Source organism: Pogona vitticeps, chromosome 3 (assembly GCF_051106095.1).
Source record: "Pogona vitticeps strain Pit_001003342236 chromosome 3, PviZW2.1, whole genome shotgun sequence".
In the NCBI taxonomy this organism is placed as follows: Eukaryota; Metazoa; Chordata; class Lepidosauria; order Squamata; family Agamidae; genus Pogona; species Pogona vitticeps.
In genome coordinates this window covers 145,441,342-145,464,312 of record NC_135785.1, presented here as the reverse complement: position 1 = coordinate 145,464,312, position 22,971 = coordinate 145,441,342, and the positions used below count along the sequence as shown (strand labels likewise).

Sequence of the window (22,971 nt, the reverse complement as noted above, 5' to 3'; positions counted from 1 at the left end):
TAAAATCACGACCTATTATACCAACAAATTAACTATAACTTTTCATTATGGCAAAACATCTAGGGATGGCTCCTGATACATGCCAGTCCTACTAAACATCCTGCTTCCACATCTTGGTCCTGGATTATACAGGGTTTCTCCTTTACCAAAATCAAGTCAAGTCTATTGTGTTGCTAGCTTTAATGAATGAATGAATTATTAAAGTACATCAACCCAAAATGTATTTGAAAAGCAATGAGTCAGCTTCCATTGTAGAAGAAAACTCAAGAAGAGCACACATGCTAAACCATTAGTTTTAATAGCACTACCAACATTGCATATTTCCCATTGTAAATCATCACTGAGCAGCAAAAGAAAAAGTTGACCTTAAATGGGCCTTGTTTTTTTTTTTTTTGAAACAACACCCTGTTTTGTAACAGTCTGATCCTTTGCCAAGGCCAATTAATGGCCCACAGGCTCTCGCCCACAGAGGCGGTCAACAACACAAGTGTAAGCAGCATTCATTACTTTGCCACAATAACTACAATGACATGAGCTGTCACGAACAAAGTGACTGTTATTGCAGCTGAGACTGTAAGAATCACACTAATAAGAACAGAACATTTGTGATATGGGAAAGGGGAGAGAGGCGGGAATATATTTCAGAGCCGTCAGCTGTTTTTCAGAGAGATGGGAGGCCCATCTTGGGACCGCTTTTAGATTTGGAGTGGATAGGGGAGGGGCAAAGGTACTTGCCCACTGCTCTCATTTTTCCCCCCAATATCATTTTTATTTAATTTGAAGATATAAATCTATCAGCTACAAACAAATATGCAATGTAATATAAAATAGAAAAAAAGAGAAAGAAATGAGAAAAGAAAAAGAAAAAAATCCCCCCTCCCCCTTTGAGGACAGAAATTCAGACCTCACTGAGTCCCAAATTTCCCAAGTTTCCAGAGAGCATTGAAAGAGAAGGAAAAAAAACCCACACATCAATCATTTTGCCCTATCCTTTGGTCTGTCCCTGGACCCAGACATATACAGTATTAAGTTCCAACTTTGTTTTGCATAGTCCCTTGGTTGTTCTCGTAGTGCTTCTGAGAGTGTATCTAGTTCTGTAATGTCCAACAGCTTCTTCAGGAACTCCTCCATTGTAGGTATGTCTTCACTTTTCCGTTTTTGGGCCCAGAGTAACCTAGCCACTATAAATCTATACATCAAACAATATTTGATTTTCTTGTCAGTAATTTCTGGCATAATATTTAGCAGTGCTATTTCAGGTTTGAAATTTAATTTCTTTTGAGTGATCCCTTTTATTATTTCCCACAGCTGTAACCAATAACCCCTGGCTTTTTCACATGTCCACCACATATGATATTAAGTTCCTACTTTTTTTTTTACATTCCCAACAAATATTGCTGCTACCCTCTGACATTTTTGCCGGTTTTGCAGGGGTTTAGTGCCATCTGTAAAACATTTTGAGGATATTTTCTCTTAGGTTTACCAGCTTAATCATTTTATAACAATCTTTCCACATCATTGTCCAGTGATCAATATCAATATTATAACCGAAATTACTTGCCCATTTTATCATTGTCTCCTTTACCCTCTCATCCTTCAGATCATATTCCATAAAGTATGTATACATTTTCTTTATTATTTTCTCATCAGTGTGGATCCACAGTTTGTCCACCTGGACTTCACCCTCAAAAAAGCCCATGTTTTTATCTTTTTTATATCTTGATTCTAGTTTATTCAATGACCACCAATCTGTCACCACCCCTAGTTCCTCTAATTCTTGCTTATTTTTTATATTTTGTTCTCTGTTGAGTAATTCTTTATAAGTTAGTAACATTCCTTTCTGATTCAATACTTTCAACGTAAAAGCTTCTCCCACTGTTCTCCTTATAAATGCAACATAGAAAATATGATTAATCTGTCTGCTACCTCAGGGGGACCTTTCTCTCTCTCTCTCTCTCTCTCTCTGTTCAATCCTCTTCTTTTAACTTCCCAGAAATGATTCAGTAGGTCCAGTTACGAAATGTCCAAACCAAAGACAAACAGAGACCTCTCCATTTTGATAATACAGATGCCTGTGGCACTGATTTCCCTGAACTGTGATTCGGTGTGCTCCAATAGCCTTTTTGATCATTTGTTTAAGAAAGATGTTTTTGTTGTTGTTTTAACTTTTGAGGATACTTAGAAGAAGCTGCCTGAACAACACCAAGGTTACTATATGGATTGATGGACTTTAGACCCCATCAGGATGGATTGCAACCGAAAATAACATCTACCTTCAAAACTTGCCAAACAACATAATAAACTGGAATTAATTCTGCTTTGATTGGCTATTCACTACCTGGTGAGTTAACCAGACTTTATCCCAGCTTTAGGATAAGGATGGCTGAGTTTCTTATGTGGCCTTTTCCCCATCCCAGCCAAAAAGGAAACTGAATTCCAAACAGGCAATATGATTGTGGGGGAAGGGGCTCATTCTGGGATTACCTCCTATCCTGGAGGCTGAGTGGAAAATTCCCACCAAATGGAGCCAGGGGTGAGGCATTTAAAAACATCTATCCCCCCCTCCAAACTGGTTGATGCCAGTTCTCAGATCACCTTAAGTAACAAGCAACATGACTGGCGGATCTCTGCCATGACCATTTTGGGACTTTCATTCTTAATTGTCCACTCTCTACTGGAGGAAGTGAATTTTGTTATTTAAGAAAGTTGCTGCAGACCATCCTGGCCCTGAATTGGCAGTATTTGCAATCTACTCACAAATCCATACATCAACAAAGGCATCAGCCTCAGACAACACCCATAATACCCCCTAACTTTCTTGGATGACTGAGAGTGTTGCAATTTCATCTGCCCACACAAAAGAAGAGACGTCTGGAAATGGGCAGAACTTCCGGAAATCATCCAGTTTATTATGTTGTTTGGCAAGTTTTGAAGGTAGATGTTATTCTCGGTTGCAATCCATCTTGATGGGGTCTAAAGTCCATCAGTCACAAATGGCCTGCCAGAGACACTAAAAGACAAGTTGCTTGTGATCCCTGAGAATAAGATAAAACACCTATTTGTTTGCATAACTGGTCACAGGAGAACAGTAGACAAGCTGAATCTGCCTATTAGACAGTGGCTGCAGGCCAGAGATGTCATCTGGGGTCCCCATCTTTTTCCTCCAGGGCATAGAGAACACTGTGCCAGTTGCTTGTGCAGGCACAGTTTATGGCAGAGCAGGGGTTTACCTCCTTGATAACTGGGGAGTAGGTACCCCCTTGCTCAGTTGACAAGCTGATTAAATTGATAGATTAAAAGCTGCTTTAAAACAACTTTGGAAGTGCTCTGAGTTGTGCTCCACTCTTGGGTGAAGCCCAGAAATGACCCTTCTATCCTTTCACACGCCTCTTTTTTAAGAAGCCAGCTCAGAAATTTGCTGAAATGAGGTTCTGTCCTGGCAGGTTAAAACAAAATGGAGGAGTCAGAGGCAGCAGCAAGAGATGCTTAAATAATACAGAAGTTTCACTGTGCAGCAGTTCTACTCTGCCATCTCCTTCTGCTAGGTCACAGAAAGCAGTACAAACCACAATGTCTACATTTAGACATCACGGGAGTCTACAATGCAATTCTGGCTAGGAAACAAACTTCAAGTAATGCTTTCAGATCCTGATATATTGTCCCCGATAACACAGTTTTAGCTCATATCCAGAGAATGTGGGACCCACCAGATGTTGTTGGACTGCAACTCTTATTAGCCTGAGCTAGCGGAATCAATGTTGGAAGCTGAATTTCAGATATCAATATCTGGAGGGCCTCACATTTTATACCTTCTGGGCCATATAACCCCTGTTGAGAATGGCTGCTCTACACCTTTTAATGTTCTGTGTTTCTGATGGGGACCATTATTTATTATTCTTTGAACAACTATGACTAAATCATTCCATACAAAAAGAGGGTCAAAAGCAAAACCTATTTCTAATTATTTGACAGTCAAAAAAGGAATAGATATACATGAACTATCGCTCTCCTCAAACTGCAGGAGCAGTTCAAAATACAGAGACATCCCTTGCAATATTGGCTTCTGCCAAGTCAAAACTTGATGTGACTTGAAGGGACAGTTCAATTGTGGAAGCTTAAAAAGGTAAACATAACTTACAGAGATACTTGGCCCAGACAGAAATAAGAGAAAAACAATCAGGAGCTTGCATTACTGTATCTATTATGACCCAGCTTTTGTCAAGAGCCATTTATCCAAGGAAACTCTGATTATGATGTAGCTCCTACATATGGTCCCTGTGTTTATTCTTCCCTAGGCAGGTAAGAGTGTCCTTCAAACAACCTGAGAGGCCCAGAACGAAAAAGAGGTGGGATTAGGGGTAAACAGGCTGTCAGGAGATTTCTACCAATACAGATGCTTCCAAGTGAATAGAAGTTGTTGTTGTTTAGTCGTTTAGTCGTGTCCAACTCTTCGTTACCCCATGGACCAGAGCACGCCAGGCCCTCCTGTCTTCCACTGCCTCCCAGAGTTGGGTCAAATTCATCTTGGTAGCTTCGGTGACACTGTCTAACCATCTCGTCCTCTGTCGTCCCCTTCTCCTTTTGCCTTCACACTTTCCTAACATCAGGGTCTTTTCCAGGGAGTCTTTTCTTCTCATGAGATGGCCAAAGTGTTGGAGCCTCAGCTTCAGGATCTGTCCTTCCAGTGAGCACTCAGGGTTGATTTCCTTCAGAACAGATAGGTTGGATCTCCTTGCAGTCCAGGGGATTCTCAAGAGTCGCCTCCAGCACCACAATTCAAAAGCATCAATTCTTTGGCAGTCAGCTTTCTTTATGGTCCAACTCTCACTTCCATATATCACTACAGGAAAAACCATAGCTTTGACTATGTGTACTTTTGTTGGCAAGGTGATGTCTCTGCTTTTTAAGATGGTGTCGAGGTTTGTCATCACTTTCCTCCCAAGAAGCAGGCGTCTTTTAATTTCATGGCTGCTGTCACTATCTGCAGTTAGCGCACAAAATTGTGTGTTTGTTTTGCTCTGTCAAGTCAGAATCAAATTACAGAGACCCTAACAGGGTTTTCAAGGTGCGTGAGATTATTGAATGAGTGGTTTTACCAGTTTCACCTACTCAGTGGCGAAGTGGAGAGATAGACCATATCTCCTGCATCCAGGTCTGTCACTCTGTCCACTACTTCACAGTAGATATCCATACAGAATGGTGCCCTGGGGTTATTACAGGTCAGAGCTGTTATAGATGGTGTACTCTGGACTTCCTTCTGTGCAGCCTACACTAACTGGAGGAAGTGTGCTATCTATAGCAATAACATTTTAAAAAATATTCCAAGACACAAATGAAATGTCTCACATCTCAAGCAAGAACTTGGCCTGCCTAATTCAAACAGATAAGGTCAGCCTACACCTCAAGAAATAGGTGTACCTCTCACAGATACAACATTTTAGAAGACATCTAGAAAACAGTTCCTCATCCTATTGATGTCGAGCAGTAAGGAGTACTGCATTACGAAATAAATTACCAAATAAATCTGTGGCAGTGAACTAAAAAGGCCTATGTGAAGGGGCAAAGGAACAGACAATCCAGAGGATCTGATCATTGATGCTGCCTTAAGACAGAGTTGGCAGAATTCTCACTGAATTTGTCCCCATTCAAATGATGTGATTTTAAGTGTTCAACAATTTAATCTGTCTGTGTTCACTGCTGCTGTTTTTAATACAAGTGGTTTCATAACTATGGTGACAGTTTTCTCAGCCTTCTCTTCAGCAATGGGAAAAAATCTGCCATCAGCAGAAACCCACATTTCTGCCGCTTTGTTCAGATTTGCCATTGCTTCATATACAACCCCCCTCTCTCAATCTCTCTCCCTCCCTCTCTCTCTAGTTGTTTATCTGGTTGCTTCATTCTGACCCTCTTCTTTCCCTTTGCAGAGATGCGCTGAACGCAATGCCAAGAAGGAGCATGAATTCCACTCCTGGCTTTGACAATTCTACAGTCTGTAACATTACTTTTTAACGTTAGTTACAATGTTAATGACTTTGTCTCCAGTCATTTAGCTATTAATGTATTTTACATTAAAAAGAACACTTTGCTTATCTATTTCTGAAAAAGTAACTGAGTTATCCTTTTTGGTGAGTTTTTAAGAGAACGTGAAGGCCTCAAACTCCGGACCTGTGGTACAGACACATCCCCTCCTCTTGCCCACCTCACCATCCCCTCATCAACCACAGAGCACAACTAACAGCACAAGCCAGCTCTTGAACCATGGAATATCTGGGTTCTCAATTCATCATTTCATGATGCCATAACCCCATAACTACAAAAGGACTTCAACCAATAAAGTGAGGTAGTAAAAGTAGTAATGTTATTCCCTGTTCTGTTTTAAATGTATTAACATTTGGCTTCCTGGTAAAAGAAACTAATTATAAGATCAGTTTCAAGGATTTTCCTCCAGGTTCTGGAGAGATCGACCCTTATTTCATTAGAGGGGCATGAAGAGGAAGGGAGGCTCCAGGAGCTATTTGTCAGATCTTGTATCCCGAGATGGCAATTTCCTCACATAGTTTTTGCTTCCCTGATTGGCAACACAAGGGAGAAGCAGCACCTCTCAAAAGATCAGAAGGAGCCCTAAGGTTGCCGGTGGCTGAATCCCCAATTTAAAATACTTAAAAGGATTATAGTTTTTCCTATGTAAACAGCAGCTGAGACTGCTTAGTCTAGATGTATTTTTTTTTCTAACCCCATCCTCATCTGGTTGAGAGACTGATGTGATAAAGAAAGTTCTGCAAAACATTACAACTCAGGAACATTAGATGAACCTCTAAATAATGTTCTTCTCCCATCTCAGTGGTGGAATGTACTTATTTAGGGTTATTAACAATTTACTGCCATTTAATGATATCCCAAAACGTGCCGCCTGAGCCTTGCACTGCCAAAAGGTTTGAGCCCTGACTTACTCGGAACAGTAGATGCAAGTTACTGCATACATAATTTTCATCCCATATAAATGAATTTGCATTATATTTTTGTCTTTACTAAGAATATTAAACGAAGCTGTCTCTAAATCTCACCTGAAAAACAACAACCAGAGGTTAATTCTGAAGCTCTTTCTCATGTGAAATACTGCTGTAATTTGAAGGGTAATTCAATGAAATTTGATAAGGTACTGAGATTTTGAGCAAAATGGCAGAGAACATGAGCTGTAAACCAGAAAGGGGCTCCTTCTAGTCTTGCCTTAACTATGGAGCCCCTGTATGACCGCAGGTAAGGCCCTTCTCTTAGCATTCCTGTTTGGCAGTTGCACTGCTGATGACATCATTCCTGCTGCACAACAGGATTTCAGCCACTGGGCAACATGGCAGATGAAATTCTTCTTTTCAGATAGTTATTAAAAGAATTGGACCCTGTGTTAGGAAATGTCTGATACTTTTAGAGTACACTTTTGAACCTCATGTTGCCACATGCAATATATCTGATTAATCACTGAGGAATGTCTCATCCCAGCTTCTAAGAATATTTTCACTGGTGTTAACACCTCCGCCTCATCCTGAGGTATCAGCAGCTGAGATCAACTTTAGATCCCTTCAGAGAGCTTGGGAAATGACTCTTTTTTTTTTACTACAACATCCATAATTTCTCAAACACAATTAACAGGAACATTAGCATGATGGGAACACAGATGAGAACTTTCCACCCTGCTACACCTACCCAAAATTCCCTTTCAGATGAGTTCTAAAAGGCCATGGTTAGAATTACTTGTGAATAACCCACAAAAATCAGAGCGAAACCATGTCTCCGCCTTCCATTTAGAGAAAAATCCCAGATCCTGGAGATTCTTATTGCAACACAATGAGCAGTTTCTTTTTTTTCTTGGCTGGAATCCTATGGCACACTTATGCAAATAGCACAATTTTTAGACCTGAATTGCCATGTTAAGAAACCTCCATAGGCATAGTTTATTGTACACTGAGATTATGTCTATAGAGATTTCTTAACTTAGAGCAATTTGCATCTAAAGGTTTTGCCATTTGCATAAGTCCGCAACAGGATTTCACCCACTGAAAAAGGCTGTTCATAGGTTTCAAGAGCTTAATGAAAATAAATAACTGACGAATCAAACCAGAAGAGTCTCTTCTGGCCACTTCTATTCACTTACTGTTTCCTGCAATTGCCGTATTAGTAGACTGAGGTATGGGAGTTACACTGATTAGGACTCATAAGAACATAGACCATGCCCATCCAACTCAGAACTACCTGCTCCGAAGCCTAGAAAAATGATCTTTGGTTTGTGCACTATAACTCAGAATTAGAGATTTGGACAAATATATAAACAGATTGCTTTTTCCGATGAATATAGCTGATTCGTTAAATATTTGTCAATCCATATTTATGGGACTCCACTGTGTGGGACCCCCCACAAATACTGTGTGGGACCCCCACAAATACAAAGGGATAAATATCTACCTGTTTTTATTCGTCTTTTGTATTTAAAAAAACCCAACACAACACCATTCTGCCTACTGGCTGCCAATCAGCTGATCAGCGGCAGAAAGGCAGCCACGACCCCACACAGCCACCCAATACCGCAGCCTACCCCACCCCTTCCTTTCCCTACCTTAGGCCCCACCCCACCCCACCGACACCCTCTTACCTTAATCGCTGCTGCCAAGGTCTTCTGGCCTCCGAGCCACACATGTAAAAATGGAGACTGGCTGCCCTTTGCAAATATGGCAGCTGCAGCTTCATTTAAGGTAGGGAAGCTGCAGCTGCCATCTTTGCAAAGGGCAGCCTGGATTCCCTTAGCCTGCCTTGATGGAATCCAGGCTGCCCTTTGCAAAGATGGTAGCTGCAGCTTCGCTACCCTAAATGAAGCCACAACCGCCATATTTGCAAAGGGCAGCCAGTCTCCTTTTTTACACGTCATTGCTGTGAAGGCCTGATGGAGACCTCAATAGCAGCTATTAAGGTAAGGGGTTGTTGGTAGGAGCGGGGTTGTGGCTAAGTTAGGGAAACGAAGGGAGTGTGGGGGTAGGCTGTTGGGGTGGCTGGCTGTATGGGGGGGTGGCTGCCTATCTGCTTCTAATCAGCTGATAGGCAAAATGGGCTTCGGTGCAGCATGGCAAACTCTCCTGAGGTGACCCAATTTGTGGGTGAATAACTCAGATATCCGATATCCAATCTTCACCAAAGTTGGCAGATGTGTTGGGAAAAGGCATAGGAAGCTGTGATTCTGGAGTCTCTATGTACCAGGAGGGAGCTTTCCTGGGAGACCTCTTTGTGACTATATAACACGAGAGTCCGTGATCCAATGTTCACCAAACTTTCAGGAGTTGTAGGTAAGCGTTGGAGGAAGCTTCCCTGTAAATGTGATGTTTCTAGGTGGTTGGGGGGCAGTGTTATAGCCATTTAAAGTGCAGACAAATCAACAGATCGATTCATCAATTCGTCGAAGAATATTCATATATTTGTATTCGTTGATCCATTGACAAATACTGTAATGGATAAAAATGAATTACCATTTTTTTTATTTGTCCCCATCTCTACTCAGAACCTACCAGTTTGTAGGGCCATTCTGGGGCCTATAATTCCCCAAAACAAGTTTCCCAAGGACTGGTGTACTTCACTTAGCAGTGGCTATCCAGAGTTTTGGCAGATTTCAGGCAGAAATCTTTCCTGCTCCAACTATCTGATCTTTTTAATTGGATACATGAACATTTTGGTTGCGTTTCTGAGACTGAATTTCCCAAAACACCAAAGACAAGCTGTGGAAAGAAATGCCTAGTGGGCCAGATATAATCTATTAAAATCAACATCGGCTTTTTAGCAACCAAAGAGGCTTTCTAATAAGACTGGAAAGTTCCTTTCTGTAGCCCCACCACTGACATTTGTTGTTATATTTTCAAGTTGTTGGCCTGGTGTGACTGAAAATGCCATTACATAACTGCATCTTCCACACAAAACATCTTGACATAGGAACTCAATGCAACTGAGACCTACAGCCAAATGTCTCAGCAAATATTGCAAATCAGCATGTGAAATGAAATGTCCCTGACCTTCAAAAGCTTCCCTGATTTTTTTTTATCCCTTCCCCACAAAATGGAGCACACAGACCTCCCTTATGTAAACGAGTTATCTTCGGCATATCTTTGCCCTTGAAATTCTTTCCCCAAACTTGATTGACGCACCTCTCTTTCCAAAGGTCTTTTTTTTTCTAGTGCTCCCTTTGGGTGAAGTGAGGTACACTGACCCAGATGATGAAGGAACAGAAGGGTGACTTCTTCCCACAACTGTGTTTTCTGCCATTGTTCCAAAGTGCCTTTGTCTCCAGAGCAAGTCAGACATACCTCTGAGAAGTTAACCAGGAGCACCCTCACCTCCCAGGGCACAAAAGCACAATGCATGGCTCTGACGAAGGAGACCCACAGTTGAAGAATGAGTTTGACCAGTTCTATACAGAGCAAAACGAGCTACTTTCTGCAGCCAGTACTGTTCTCCACAGAACCTGTCCCCTTTCTTGCTCTAAGAGCAAAACCACCATCTGGCAGCAGCGACGGGGGAGATGCTTCCCCTCAACTTAGGTGGTGGGAGAGGTTCCAGCACCACTCTTTATATCTCTGTATGCTTATTCCTTTTTTTCAAAGTCAATCTAGTGACTGCACCAATTTTCCTTAACTCCCCGGCTCTTGAACTGCTTAGCATGCAAACTCTTCTGCATCCCTCTTGTTGCACACAGCACTCAATACTTCCTGGCCTATGAGCCTATGTGAGGTTTCTCTTGAATGGACTGCACTGTCAACATACCATGATGAGTCAGTTCATTCAGAAACTTGGTACTAAATACTGTAACCAACTTGCTGATGGGAGAAGGAAAGGTGGCAAACAACAGACAGATTATTGCATGGCCATTGGCAGATATCCAAAAGGCTGGACATGTATTTTAAAAAATACTATTGCCTGAGGTCCCTTAATAATTCACACCATACATGGGGCCAATCAGTGATGTTGTGAAGCAAGAGTTCACACAGCTGAAGTGCTAGAACGTTTTAATTAGGAGAGACAAAAATATCTGCTTCCCCCAATCAGGCTGCCTTATTCTTATGAAAGAATAGTGTCTAAGGATCTCAGGACACAAGACTCTACAAAGCTTGGGAAAGTAACTTTTTGGACTATAGCTTCTGGAATGCCCCAAAAGCTGCAGTCCAAAAAAGCAACGACCAAATTCTACTCAATGAGCTGAGTAGAAAAGACTTTGGAAAGCCCCTGCCAGTCAAATACCAGGTGAGATGGATCAATAGACTGTCACTTGATGGTAGCTTCATGGGTTCCATTAAATATTTTATAGTGCGATGGACCAATTAAGATATTCTCTTGCTGACAAGAAAATGCCATTTACTTGATACCACTGGTGTCACGTTAGAATACTTCCAGCAACTCAAGAAACAAACAAGAACTTGAAAGAACTGTTTTCCCCTTTCCGAGTGCCAAGTTTTCATAACAAGAGTAACAGACATTCATCCCTCAGTAATTGGTTCTGAAATCCCAGCATCCTGAGGTGAAAGTCAAGCACACTCTATGAAAATAAAAGTGGCATATGGAAATAGGAACCCTTGAAGGAAATTTTAAAAAACACAGACATGAATAAGAACATGTACTTGGTTCGGCTATACCCCTCAGGTATTGCTAAAAAAACACAAAACAAATGATAGCGAGAGACCGTGAAACTTCAAAGGGGATTTGAAAGTAAAATCATCTTCAGTTCCATACAAAGACACTCTCTTGGGAAACTTGACAGGATTTGGTTCATAAATTCCTGTTTTATGAATCGCTGGCCACACATTTGTTTATCTTTGTTGTGAGTTACTGACACACCTAAGATAATCTAGTAGTTTTGAGTTATTAAAGAAACAACAAAATAATTAATGAAACCTTTCAAGCCCTGGCTTTTTCTGCATCATGGGGTTGTCTCAATATGTCATCGGCCTGACTCATGAGAAAGGCCATACACTTGACCTAGTATTCTCAATGGGACAGGGGGATGGTGGTCCGGATGTGGTGGATTTATCTTTGACCCTGTTGTCATGGTCGGACCATTTCCTGGTAAAGTTTAGACTCTCTGCCACTACTACCCTCTGCAAAGGTGGAGGATTAATTAAAATGATCCATTCCTGGAGACTTATGGATCCTGTAGGATTCCTGAATGCTCTGTGGTCGGCACTCCTGTCAAAGCCCAGGTCGCTTTGTGGTACAAGGATATGGCCCAACACAAGACTATCAGTCTTTTTTGCAGTAATAGCCAGTTCCATTGATATTTCCATTTTATCTAAGTGGGTATCTTTTTGTTTGCTTCAGTAAGTCAAAACATTTAGACTATATAAAGTACACCCGTAACACCGTACTAAACCAAGAGGAACAAAGCAGGCAGGAGGCACACAAGCGCGCGCACACACACACAAAGTCTTTTCAGGTATTAAGCTCATTCATTTTAAAAGTGGAATTAAAACATTCTCCTTGCTCTTGCCTACAACTTAGGTTTTGCCTCCATAGGCTTTCACTGTACTTTGCAACTTTCCATAGTTACAAGAATTCTGGATGACAATCATAATTCACAATGTGCAATAATGGATTTCTGTTTAAGCATTCATACCAACAGCTTTTTATCATAACTGTAAGAATGTTTTCAATACTTTTTGAATTATTAATTTTTAGATTTCTATGCATAGAAGCAGCTAGATAAATAAAGCCTAAAAATAAAGTCAGACTGGTGTTTCCTGGAATCACTATTCTCTGCTTAATTCACCCCGAATAAAACAATGGTTTAAAATATTTATACCTTTATACCCAAATACTATACTAGTGGGATGTGGTGGTGCTGTGGGCTAAACCGCAGAAGCCTTTGTATGCTGCAGGGTCAGAAGACCAGCAGTCGTAAGATTGAATCCACGTGACGGAGTGAGGTCCCGTTGCTTTGTCCCAGCTCCTCGCCAACCTAGCAGTTCGAAAGCATGCAAATGCGAGTAGATAAATAGGTACTACCTTGGTGGGAAGGTAAAACGGCGTTCCCTAGTCATGCTGGCCACGTGACAATGGACACTGTCTTCGGACAAGTGCTCGCTCTATGGCTTGAAAACGGGATGAGCACTGCCCCCTAGAGTTGGACACGACTGGACTGAAAATGTCAAGGGGAACCTTTACCTTTACCTTACCCAAATAAGCTTTGATGCGATTGTAAAGGCTATCTAATCTCATATGGAATTAAACCTTTCAGGGATAAATGTCATCCGTAATGGACCAACACAGACTCAAACTACCAAGGGGTGTTATAAATCTTATTGTGCCCTCAGGACTCTGTTCCAATGTCATACATTTGGCCTTAACAGGCCACTGATTCCACACCCCTGTTTTAGAGCAAGATTGCATCAGGTGATTGACGACTTTTTTTTTTTAAGCCTAAACAAAAATAGGATTGAGGAAAGCATATCAGACAAAAATATAGAGAATAACATCAAGAAAAATACTGCAGTTCTATCGATAGAGACAGTTATCTTGGACCCACCATCTATCTGATTCTATAAATTTTACTTCTATTAGGAAGGAGGGACTTGCATAGGGGCTCTTGAACAAGATAAGCAGGAGCTGAAGAAATCAGATGGCCATTCAAACATTGGAAAGGGCAAAATCCATACTCAGGTATGAATCCAAATTTCAGCCAGAAGTTCCAAAGCTGAGGCTATCCAAGAGACTCTGAAGAATTGCTGTAGATCTTGAGGAGCCACATGAAGTCCCCTGAAACACAGCCTCCCAGCTCCTCCCCTCACAAAAAAATCAACCAAATAAACAAACAACTGGAAAAAATCCTAAAAGCTTTTTGGCCACTAGAGCAGGGGTCCCCAACCTTGGGCCTGCAGATGTTCTTGGACTTCAACTCCCAGAAGTCCTGGCCAGCAGAGGTGGTGGTGAAGGCTCCTGGGAGTTGTAGTTCAATAACATATGGAGGCCCAAGGTTGAGGGCCACTGCACTAGAGGACATAATGATGCTTTTTCATTTAAAAAAGAAAATTATTTTGTGGAGTAGCATGTGTGAGAATGACCCTCCAAAGTTCAGCAATGGGCATGTGTGGCTCACTGGAATTTTGGAAGTTGTCCACCCATGCAATAGATATTTGAGATACACAGCCAAAAAAACAAAACAAAAAACCCTCCACAGCCACAAACCATGAAAGGTTTCATAGATCCTTAATCTATGTTCCAAGCGTAAGGAATAAGTTAGTTTTAAAGATTTTGTAGACAATCCTGCCTGCTTATGGTACAGTGTGACAACGGTTCTAAATCCAGTGAGAACAATATCAGTTCAGAACTGAAAAGCAATGAATGACAACTCAGAATTACCTTGTTCCAGCCGGAAGCACAAAGAACGTTTGGCAGCTTCCATCTCAGGACTTGGATGATCCAGAACATGCCGACACCACTGTAGAGGACTCAGTGACTTCTCTTGAGGCATGAGGCTCTTAGCAGGGACCACATACAACCTGAACAGAGCCAAAGAAAATCTTCAGCACGACAATAGCACAGACAGTAGTTCTTGGAGCAATGAAGCATAACTCAAGCGTTCTAAAGGGATTTAGAACGACTAGTTTGCAAATTGGGAACTCAATAAGTTTTTATATTTATGCATATTAAGACAGTTAGACTGGGGAGATCCAATCTGCCGACTCCACAGAGTCCTGAAACCCAATGGGTGACTGTTTTACACAGATCCCGCTCCAGTTCAAGATGCCAGAGGACCAGAGCTTAGCAAAAATACTGTTTGAACTACAAAAAAATATTCCAGCATTCTAACTTGCACAGCCAGTGGCCGTGCTGACTGGGGGTGTTCTGGAAGTTCTCGTCCAAACAAGCGGCGTTTCCAAGCTATCCACAGATCAGAATAGTTTCTGCTGGACCCTGGGAGGTCTATCCATGCAGCAATGGCAGGCAGCAGCAAAAGCAGCAGATCTCTGAGCAGTGTCCAATGGCACCCTTTTGATTTCTCATGGCATGCCTGACTAATCTTCTTGGAAGACTGGAAGCATAATGGGAGGTTAAAATGCCAGTGGGATCTAGATGCTTGGAGGGCCTGGCTACAAGAAGTAAATTAAAAGGACTCCTGAGAAGATGTCAACACTGAGTCACATCATATTGCTGTACCCCAACCTCTGTCCAAGGATCCACATACTGATACTGGCCCTGGTTTTCAGAGAGTAAACCTCGATATTGCAACAATATTTTTATGTGTTTCCTGGTAAAATGTAACATGCCAGTCGTGACTAAATCTGGGATGGCACCCTCCTTGGTATTTTGGGGAGAGGCACCCTCTACTTCATCCATATGCTACTGCTGATAATGCGGAAGGATTTTGTAATTTCCAGGAAACGTAGTTCCTTTTCAGAATATAAATTCCCAATTTGTGCTATTTGTCAAAAACATTAAGTTTTGGATTTGCCTTTTCAGGCCTGTCTCTGAGGACTGTTATACATGTATACACAGTACATACCTTAACACCATATTATTAAAGAACAATACAGTAAGCTTATTCTGTCAATCCAGAGTGTGAAATAATATCTTCTACATCTCATAACAGCTCTTCACTTCAGACTCCCCTGGGTAGAGAGTTGTCTGTTAAGCATTTCAACATAACTAAGTAAATACAAACTTTAGTGTCTTGGGCACAGTCCAGAGAAAGTTAAGGAAGCCTTAACTCGCACTGACACCAAAACAACACAAGCACTTCACTGGGAGCCTTTTACATCCATTACACAGCAGTAAACCCAGGTTCATGGCCAAGAAGTCACCAATCTAAAGTCGGAGGGATCATGTTTATTTCCATATATGTGTGTCACATGCATGCAGTTGTGGTTCCAGTTATTTTCAGGGATGTAGAAGTGAAATATGCAGTGGAGACACTCATCATGACAGCCACCCCTAGTCCTCGCCTCAGAGAACATCCACCGCCACACCCGTGGTCATCTGCAAGTAAAACCATGCATGTGTACAGGTATGCATTCAAGAATTTATATGCGTGTACATACGTATATAAATATACATATATAGAAAACACAGAGAAATAGAAACATGAAGTAAAAATTGTAAAAATGAGTTCTTCTTATAGAGCAGGCCAAGGAACAATAAAACGTAAGTACCAACCACTCATATGTCTTCTAATACAATCTGTCTAATACTGTTGCATTTTAAAAACTATCAATACATTTTTTGTTTTAAAAGGAATGGGCATCCACACACCCTGCAATTACTTCCTTTTCAGTCTTAACCAAAAATGTTTGGCAGAGATTTCACACCTTCATGTGAACAGTTTGCTAATTATTATTTCTACATGGCTAAGATTTCATTTCTATGCACATTTCCCAAAACGCAGGCCTCACTGAACACAATGGGACATAATGCTTTAGTAGACAAACAAGGGATTGTACTAGAAGAGAGCATTATTTAACTATTTGGCTAACATTCAGTGAGAAATCCTGGAATGGACACAGAGTGGCAGAACAATTCATACTCGAACAGAGCAACCCCAAAAGAGCATGAGAGGGACTGATGGGCAGACTGATACCTGGAAGAGCACTAGCTCTGTTCTCTTCATTCACTTTGTTGACGAGAACTCAACAGAATATGGGAGAGGGGAAGAGAGCCATAATATATCCCCAAACAGCATTAAGGCCAGAATCTCAAGAGTCTCTAGCTGTTTCTTTGCCCAGCACGGGGGGGGGGGGGGGAAGCACTTTCTCTCAGCTACAACAAACCAGAAGCTGTTTTGAGGACCACTTTTTGTAAAGCTAGAAGGTCTTAAAAACCACTCAAAACTGAAAATGTCTTGCATTCTGATAGGCACAAATCAGAACATATAGGAATGTGACACTTGGATTTTTCTGAGTTCAGCTCCTGGAGCAAGGAAGGAGGGAAGTGAGCACTTGCAGACACCAACAAAGAGTGGTAGGCCTACCCTGCTGATCTCCCTCCTAACAGGGAAGAAAACCAGCATGCAAGAAGCCTCTACTATCATCATCTCTGGTCACCATTCAGAGATAACAGCAAGAATTCTTCACCTCTGCTCCCTCTGTCTTACCTCTCCACTGCCTAAACAGAGTAAGGTTTTGCAGGGCGAGGGGAGGAGACTCCATGGGTCTGATTCCATCGCTCTGGACACCAGAGGATCCCCTTGCTAATGGAGACAACCTGCACATCATCCTCGCTCTCTCCAATTTCTTCTGTGGCCTTTCTTTCCAGGCACCACCCACACATTCCTCTTCCTCCATTACCCACAGATCTTGGCCTCAGCCTCACAGGAAAAAAAAGTTCTTTGAAAGCCTGGATCTAGAATGGGAAGCAGAAAAATGGTGGAAAACTAAGAATCCTACACTGCTTATCCATGCTTCACACCTGGTCATTTTCAGAACCAAGGTGTCAATACACACAGCTTTTGATTTAAAAAAAACAAAACAAAACAAAAAGCTGAAATTACGACATCCTGAGAAATCAGAACAAAGCAAGACAAAAATGGTTTTACCGCGGGGAAAGAGGTCTGGATATCTCAGAAGATGAGGAGCAACCCACTTGTTCAGATGTATGTCCACTTAATTTCTGTCCAATAATCCTACCACGATAACACTTTCAAACAGAGTTAAAACATTCTTTAATGCCCAGAAATTAAGAAACCATTTCTCTGAAACTGTCGTTCACATAAACATAGTATCTCTCAGCGACAGTTTTATTTCTTTAAAAAGCTTTCTAAGTAAAAACAAACAAACAAACAAGCATGTGGGCAGAAGGGTTCACTCCAGCTTACACCAAAGTAAGCAAGTACAGGCTTTAACTAAGATCTCGCATAACAAAGCAGCAACATTCAAGTACAGATAGCTCTGCTCTGGTGGGAAATTACAGCCTGTTTTCTGTCAGTTCTGCTAAGCCCAGAACATTTTTACAATAATTTCCTGCTTATGCTTCAGCTCTGAAAGAAAAAACATAAAATCTTACAAATTCCTGATTTAAATAATGACTTGCTTTGTAAGATCTCTACATTTAAAACACTAGAAGGCACCAGCATAGCTATGCCTAACTTGTGAAAATCAACAGGATCTACTGCTAATTAACTAGGTTTAGAAATGGTGCATTGATTTTTATATAATTACAATTTAGGCTTCCTCTGTGGAGGAAAAGTAAATATACCAGTTTTGATGATGTTTTCTCAGGAGTAAACTAAATTAATTTTAGGGCTCTCCAGATGCTGTGGCTATTGAAGTATGTTTGGACTGCCATTTCTGTAAACCCCTGCCAGCACAGCAAGAGGTGTGGAATGCTGGGAACTATAGTAGCCAGGTTCCCCACCAACAGTCATAGGGACTAAGGGCTTGATCAGATGGATAGTTGCTCCACTGTTTGGTGAGCTAAACAGGTGGGTTGGTTCACTCTTTTCTGGTGAGCAAACAACCTGATCACTAGAGTAGACCAATCCATCTTCAGAGCAACCCAGCCTGCACCTTTTTGAGCCCCTGTCATGGGCTTTTCCTGTGAAATTGCTGGGAAGTGACCAAAATTGAGTCTTGCAGTGTTGCTTCATTATACAATAAAAAACAAGCGGACACCGTAATACTGGCCAAAACTGCCTAGATAATGATTTATGAATCTGGCTGCAGAGGTTGGGAGTTCAATTTGTCACTGTGCCTTCAGGGAGAAGAGTCAGCCTGTGTGGCTTGGATAAGCTGGAATGGTAAGCCATTTCTGAGTATTTATCTGGAAAACCCTGAAAAAGCTTGCCATGAGCCACAATTGATTTGACAGCATATAATTAGTATTAATACTGATCAAAGACACCAATACTTTTTTTTCTTTACAATTTTTAGCAATGAGGTTTTCTTTCATTCCTATGACTACAGCCTAAGAAAAGGGGGGGGGGGAAGAGTGGTTGAGGTTCATAGTAAGAGAGACAAAGAGAGAGAAATAAAGAGTAATGGAGGTCCAAAATCATATTATTCTTGATTGTATTTGTACTGAGAGCTGATTTTTGTCTAAGGAACCCCAGACTTTGGGAGGGGGCAGTTTCCAATGAACATGCAACTCTACTCCTCCCACCATGCTTTCCTTCTCCAGGACCTTCCACCGCACTCATCCCTACAAACCTGCATCTCAAATCCCATGGGGTGGGGAAAGCATGGGAAGGAGATGGTTTGGGGGAGAGCTTGTTCATTTCTCTCCCTGCCTCTCTGCTGCCAAGCTGATTGCCCCTAACTTGCTGCTATCAAGGAGTAAAATATTAAATATTTGCATGTAAAATACTGGTTGGCCCAGAGAGAGGAATAAGCAGCGGAAGGGGGGGGGGAGAAAATACTGGAGAAATAATGTTGCTTTATGTTCTGCCAAGATAAATAAATAAATAAATTGGGGAGGCACCCTGTTTCAGACAGGGATGAAATATGAGTACTGGATCCGAAAAGATCAGGGACACCCATTACAATGAATATACTCTTCTTGTTGTTTTCTTTCTTTCTTCTTCTTCTTTTTTTTTTACAATTAAAACACGCCTCGGGCTCTCTTGGCCCCCGATCTCTAGCCTGTCTGCTGCAGCTTTATAAATCACCACTGCTGCCTCGATGGGCATTCCATTTCCAAGACCCGCTCACACAGCTTTTCATCTGAAAACATCTATTCAGGGCCATCCCTTTAAGGACTAGAGTTGCTGACCACAGTCCTGAAATCTTTCCCAGGCAACGGGTTTCCACGCCTCCCCCAGAGGTCTCCACTCTGAGGGAGCCTTCAGGCTGCTGTTCTCACCCGGACTCCCTCCCCTGCTTCACATCCTCTCTCCAATCCTGGGCTCTCTCAGCAAGTCCCACCGATCTCAACGAGATAAGCTTAAAGGGAGTCACCTTCCTTTCCCATTTCAGTCTCCCTCTTCCTTTTCTCACACCAACCTCTTCAAAAATTTTTTAGAGCCACCCTAAAATGAAGGGTCTCAACACAGAGAGCGAAATTTCAAAGTGCAGCCAAGAGAAAGCAGCAAAGAATGAAAATAAACGTGTCCCAATTCAACTCCTCAATGGCAGTCCAACTTTCTTTACCAAATCTGCACTGTGGAATGGCTGGCTACTTCTTTTCAGAAATGATCTTCGAATTGGCATTCCAGTGATTTAGGTAGCGTTGGGGGTTCGATTCCCCATGGTGCCTCCTACATGTACAGCCAGCCTGTGTAGCCTTGTGGGCAAGTTCCAGGACGCCCCCAAAAGGGAAGGGTAAACCACTTGTGAGTATTCTGTACTTAGAAAACCCTGGAAAGGGTCTCCGAAAGTCAGAATTGGTGATGGCACATTATTACTACCATGAACACATCTCACTGCTTGTGGAACTGAGCTATTCCCCAAACAACTGAATCTAGAAGCAAAAACAATTCTCTACCTCCTTTCTTTTCAACAGGCCATGAGATCTGTGTTTCTAAAGGTTGTTTAAAAAACAACAACACACAATTCTTTAAAACAAAACAGCAAAGGCATATCTTTTGTAAGAGGATCAAATCCTGGACCCGGGAAGCTGGGAAGGGAAACAGGGATCTGTCAAGTGGGCCCCTTCGCGGATGAGTTGCTGACAACAGATGAAACATTAAGGGGCGAAGAAGGGGGGAAGCAGATTTAAATTGCAGCGAAACAGGATCAAGGGGGATTGAAGAGTTAATGCTAATAAGGCAGCCTTGAAAAGCGCCAGCTGGGTAAGAGAAAGCGAGGAGGGGGCGCCTCTCTTGGAAGGCACCCAGGCAATGAGGAGGGAAGCGCGGAAGCTTTTTCCCCTCCACTCCCAGCTGGCGTTTGCAGACCCGAGTCTGGGGCGGGGGGGCTTCCCGGGCCTGGAAAATGACAGGGGGGTCCGGATGGGGGGGGCCGCGCGCGAGGTACCCACCAGGTCTCCTCCTCTTTTTCTTCCCGCTCGAAGCAAGCGCCCCCCTGCAGATCCAGCACCTCCACCTCGTCCAGGATGGTGGCGGGCGGGATGAGGGCGGGGGTGACCGCGGCGGCCCCCTGAGGTCCGGCGGTGGGGGACGGCTTGAAGTAGACGAAGGGCTCGCCTTGGCACAGGAGCGCCGGGACCGGGCTGGGGAGGCCGGCCGGCGGGGAGCTGCTGCCGCCGCCGCCGGGGACCGTGGCTGGCTGCTGGTGGAGCGGGACCGAAGCGGCGGCGGCGGCAGCGGCGGGGGAGAGGAGCAGCTGCTGCATCAGCGGGCTGCCGGAGCCCGGCGCGGGAGCGGCCGACGACGGGGAGGTGGCGGCCGCCCGGCTGCGGAGCTGCTCGTTCTGCTTCTCCAGCTTGCGCACCAGCTCCTGCAGCTTCTTCACCTCCAGCTCGGCGCTCACCGCCCCGGCGCCCGGCTTCACCTCCGCCACGATCGGCTTCAGCAAAGCAGCCTCCATCCCGGAGGCCAGCCAAAGCAACCCTCCGAGCGCCCGGGAGGCGGAGGCGGCGGCGGCGACAGGCGCGTCCTGCCCCGGCTTCCTGCCCGCAGAGGCGCCTCCGCTCCTCCGCCACCGCTCGCCCAAGATGCGCCGGGCGCCTCCTGGCCCGCCCGCCTGCGTCCGCGCAGCGCCCTCCCCCTCGGCCGCGGGGAAAGGAAGGCACACAATGGGAACAAAGCGGGGCGGGGAGACGCTAATGAGCGCCGCGCGGGGGGTTTGGGCCTGCGCGGGGAGAGGGAAGGGGGAGAATCCGCGCAGGACGCGCGGGGGGGGGGAAGCTCCGCCCCTCCCCACCCAGCCCATTCAGCAAAAAAGCATCGAGCAGGCCGTGGAGGGATTTTGTCATTTGGGGGCAGAGAGATTGAGCGCGAGCTGGGTCTTAGAAGGGCCGCTGTGGGTTTATCTGCTGCGGGAAGAGGTAGGGGAAAAAGACTGGCGGCCGGGATTGGAAAAAAAAAAAGCTTGTTGGACTGCAGCGCCCAGACTCTCCCACTGGCCGTGCTGACTTGGGGTGTGGGGGGTGGGGACTGGGAGTTGTAACATATGTATAGAAAAGTAACTTGCCCAAAGTCTGATAGTGGAGATGACGCTTTGGAGAAATCAGTCGTGATCCTGGCAACATTCTAGTCCATTCTTGCAAGGGGAAGGGCGTTAGCCATCATTTGACGCTGGAAATGTGTGTGTGTGTGTGTGTGTGTGTGTGTGTGTGTGTGTGTGTGTGTGTGTGTGTGTGTGTGTGTGTGTGTGTGTGTGTGTGTGTGTGTGTGTGTGTGTGTGTGTAAAACACCACTGCCCCCACAGGGCTGCCCACTGTTGGCTCTTAGGCCTTCAGCCCCATGAACCACAAGGGGAACTGGTTGTCAAAGGCTTGACCTCAGTTCATGGGGGAATCTTTTTCATTTTTTAAACTACCAAGCAGGTAAACACCAACCTTAGAAACAATTCAGCAACATTCACCTCTTACACAGATATGCCAAGGCCAGCTGATCAAGGGAACCCACCTTAGATGGGGGCCCTACTGGCTGCAGGGGCCTTACCAGGGGAACTCACACATTGCACAACCTTTTTTTCTATATGATGAGAACCCTCCCAATGAAAGATGGCAACAGTGTTTCAAACTGATCGGCTTCTGTATGATCAGGTATAGCCTGGCATATAGAAGTTTAGTAGGAAAAAGCTCTTCCTGGCACAGAGATGAAGTGATGGGGAGGAAAGCACCATGTGCTTAATCCTTATGCATCTGGACAGGACATGGTGCGGGTGACAGGATTTGTTGCAGCGCCCATACAGAAATAGACGTACAGTATAGTGTGGACATTCTACAACATTGCCCCCTGAAGAAACATATCCAAATTTAAGCCACCTACTATTTACAGAGCTTTTTCGCAACTGGGAGATCATAAATGCCCCAGTACATCCTAGTGACTTTTGCTGCTAAGGTTCTTTTTCTTTTCTTTTTAAAGTCCCAGCCAGTACTGTATTATAATTGTAATAC

At 43.5% G+C, this 22,971-nt stretch overlaps 1 protein-coding gene across 2 annotated transcripts in view; it reads right to left on the bottom strand.

The window, feature by feature from the left end:
* Nucleotides 1-21,629, bottom strand: part of SLAIN1 (SLAIN motif family member 1) — a 46,311-nt gene extending 24,682 nt beyond the window's left edge. The window contains exons 1-2 of one of the 2 annotated variants that reach the window (XM_072994709.2): nucleotides 20,926-21,629; nucleotides 14,380-14,519 (exon numbers count right to left, since the gene is read on the bottom strand). In XM_072994709.2, the coding sequence (XP_072850810.2) occupies nucleotides 14,380-14,519; nucleotides 20,926-21,434 (649 nt within the window). In that variant the 5' untranslated portion in view covers nucleotides 21,435-21,629. The remainder of the gene's footprint in view (nucleotides 1-14,379; nucleotides 14,520-20,925) is intronic. The other variant, XM_072994708.2, reaches the window with a different exon arrangement.
* Between the last annotated feature and the right edge of the window lie 1,342 nt (nucleotides 21,630-22,971).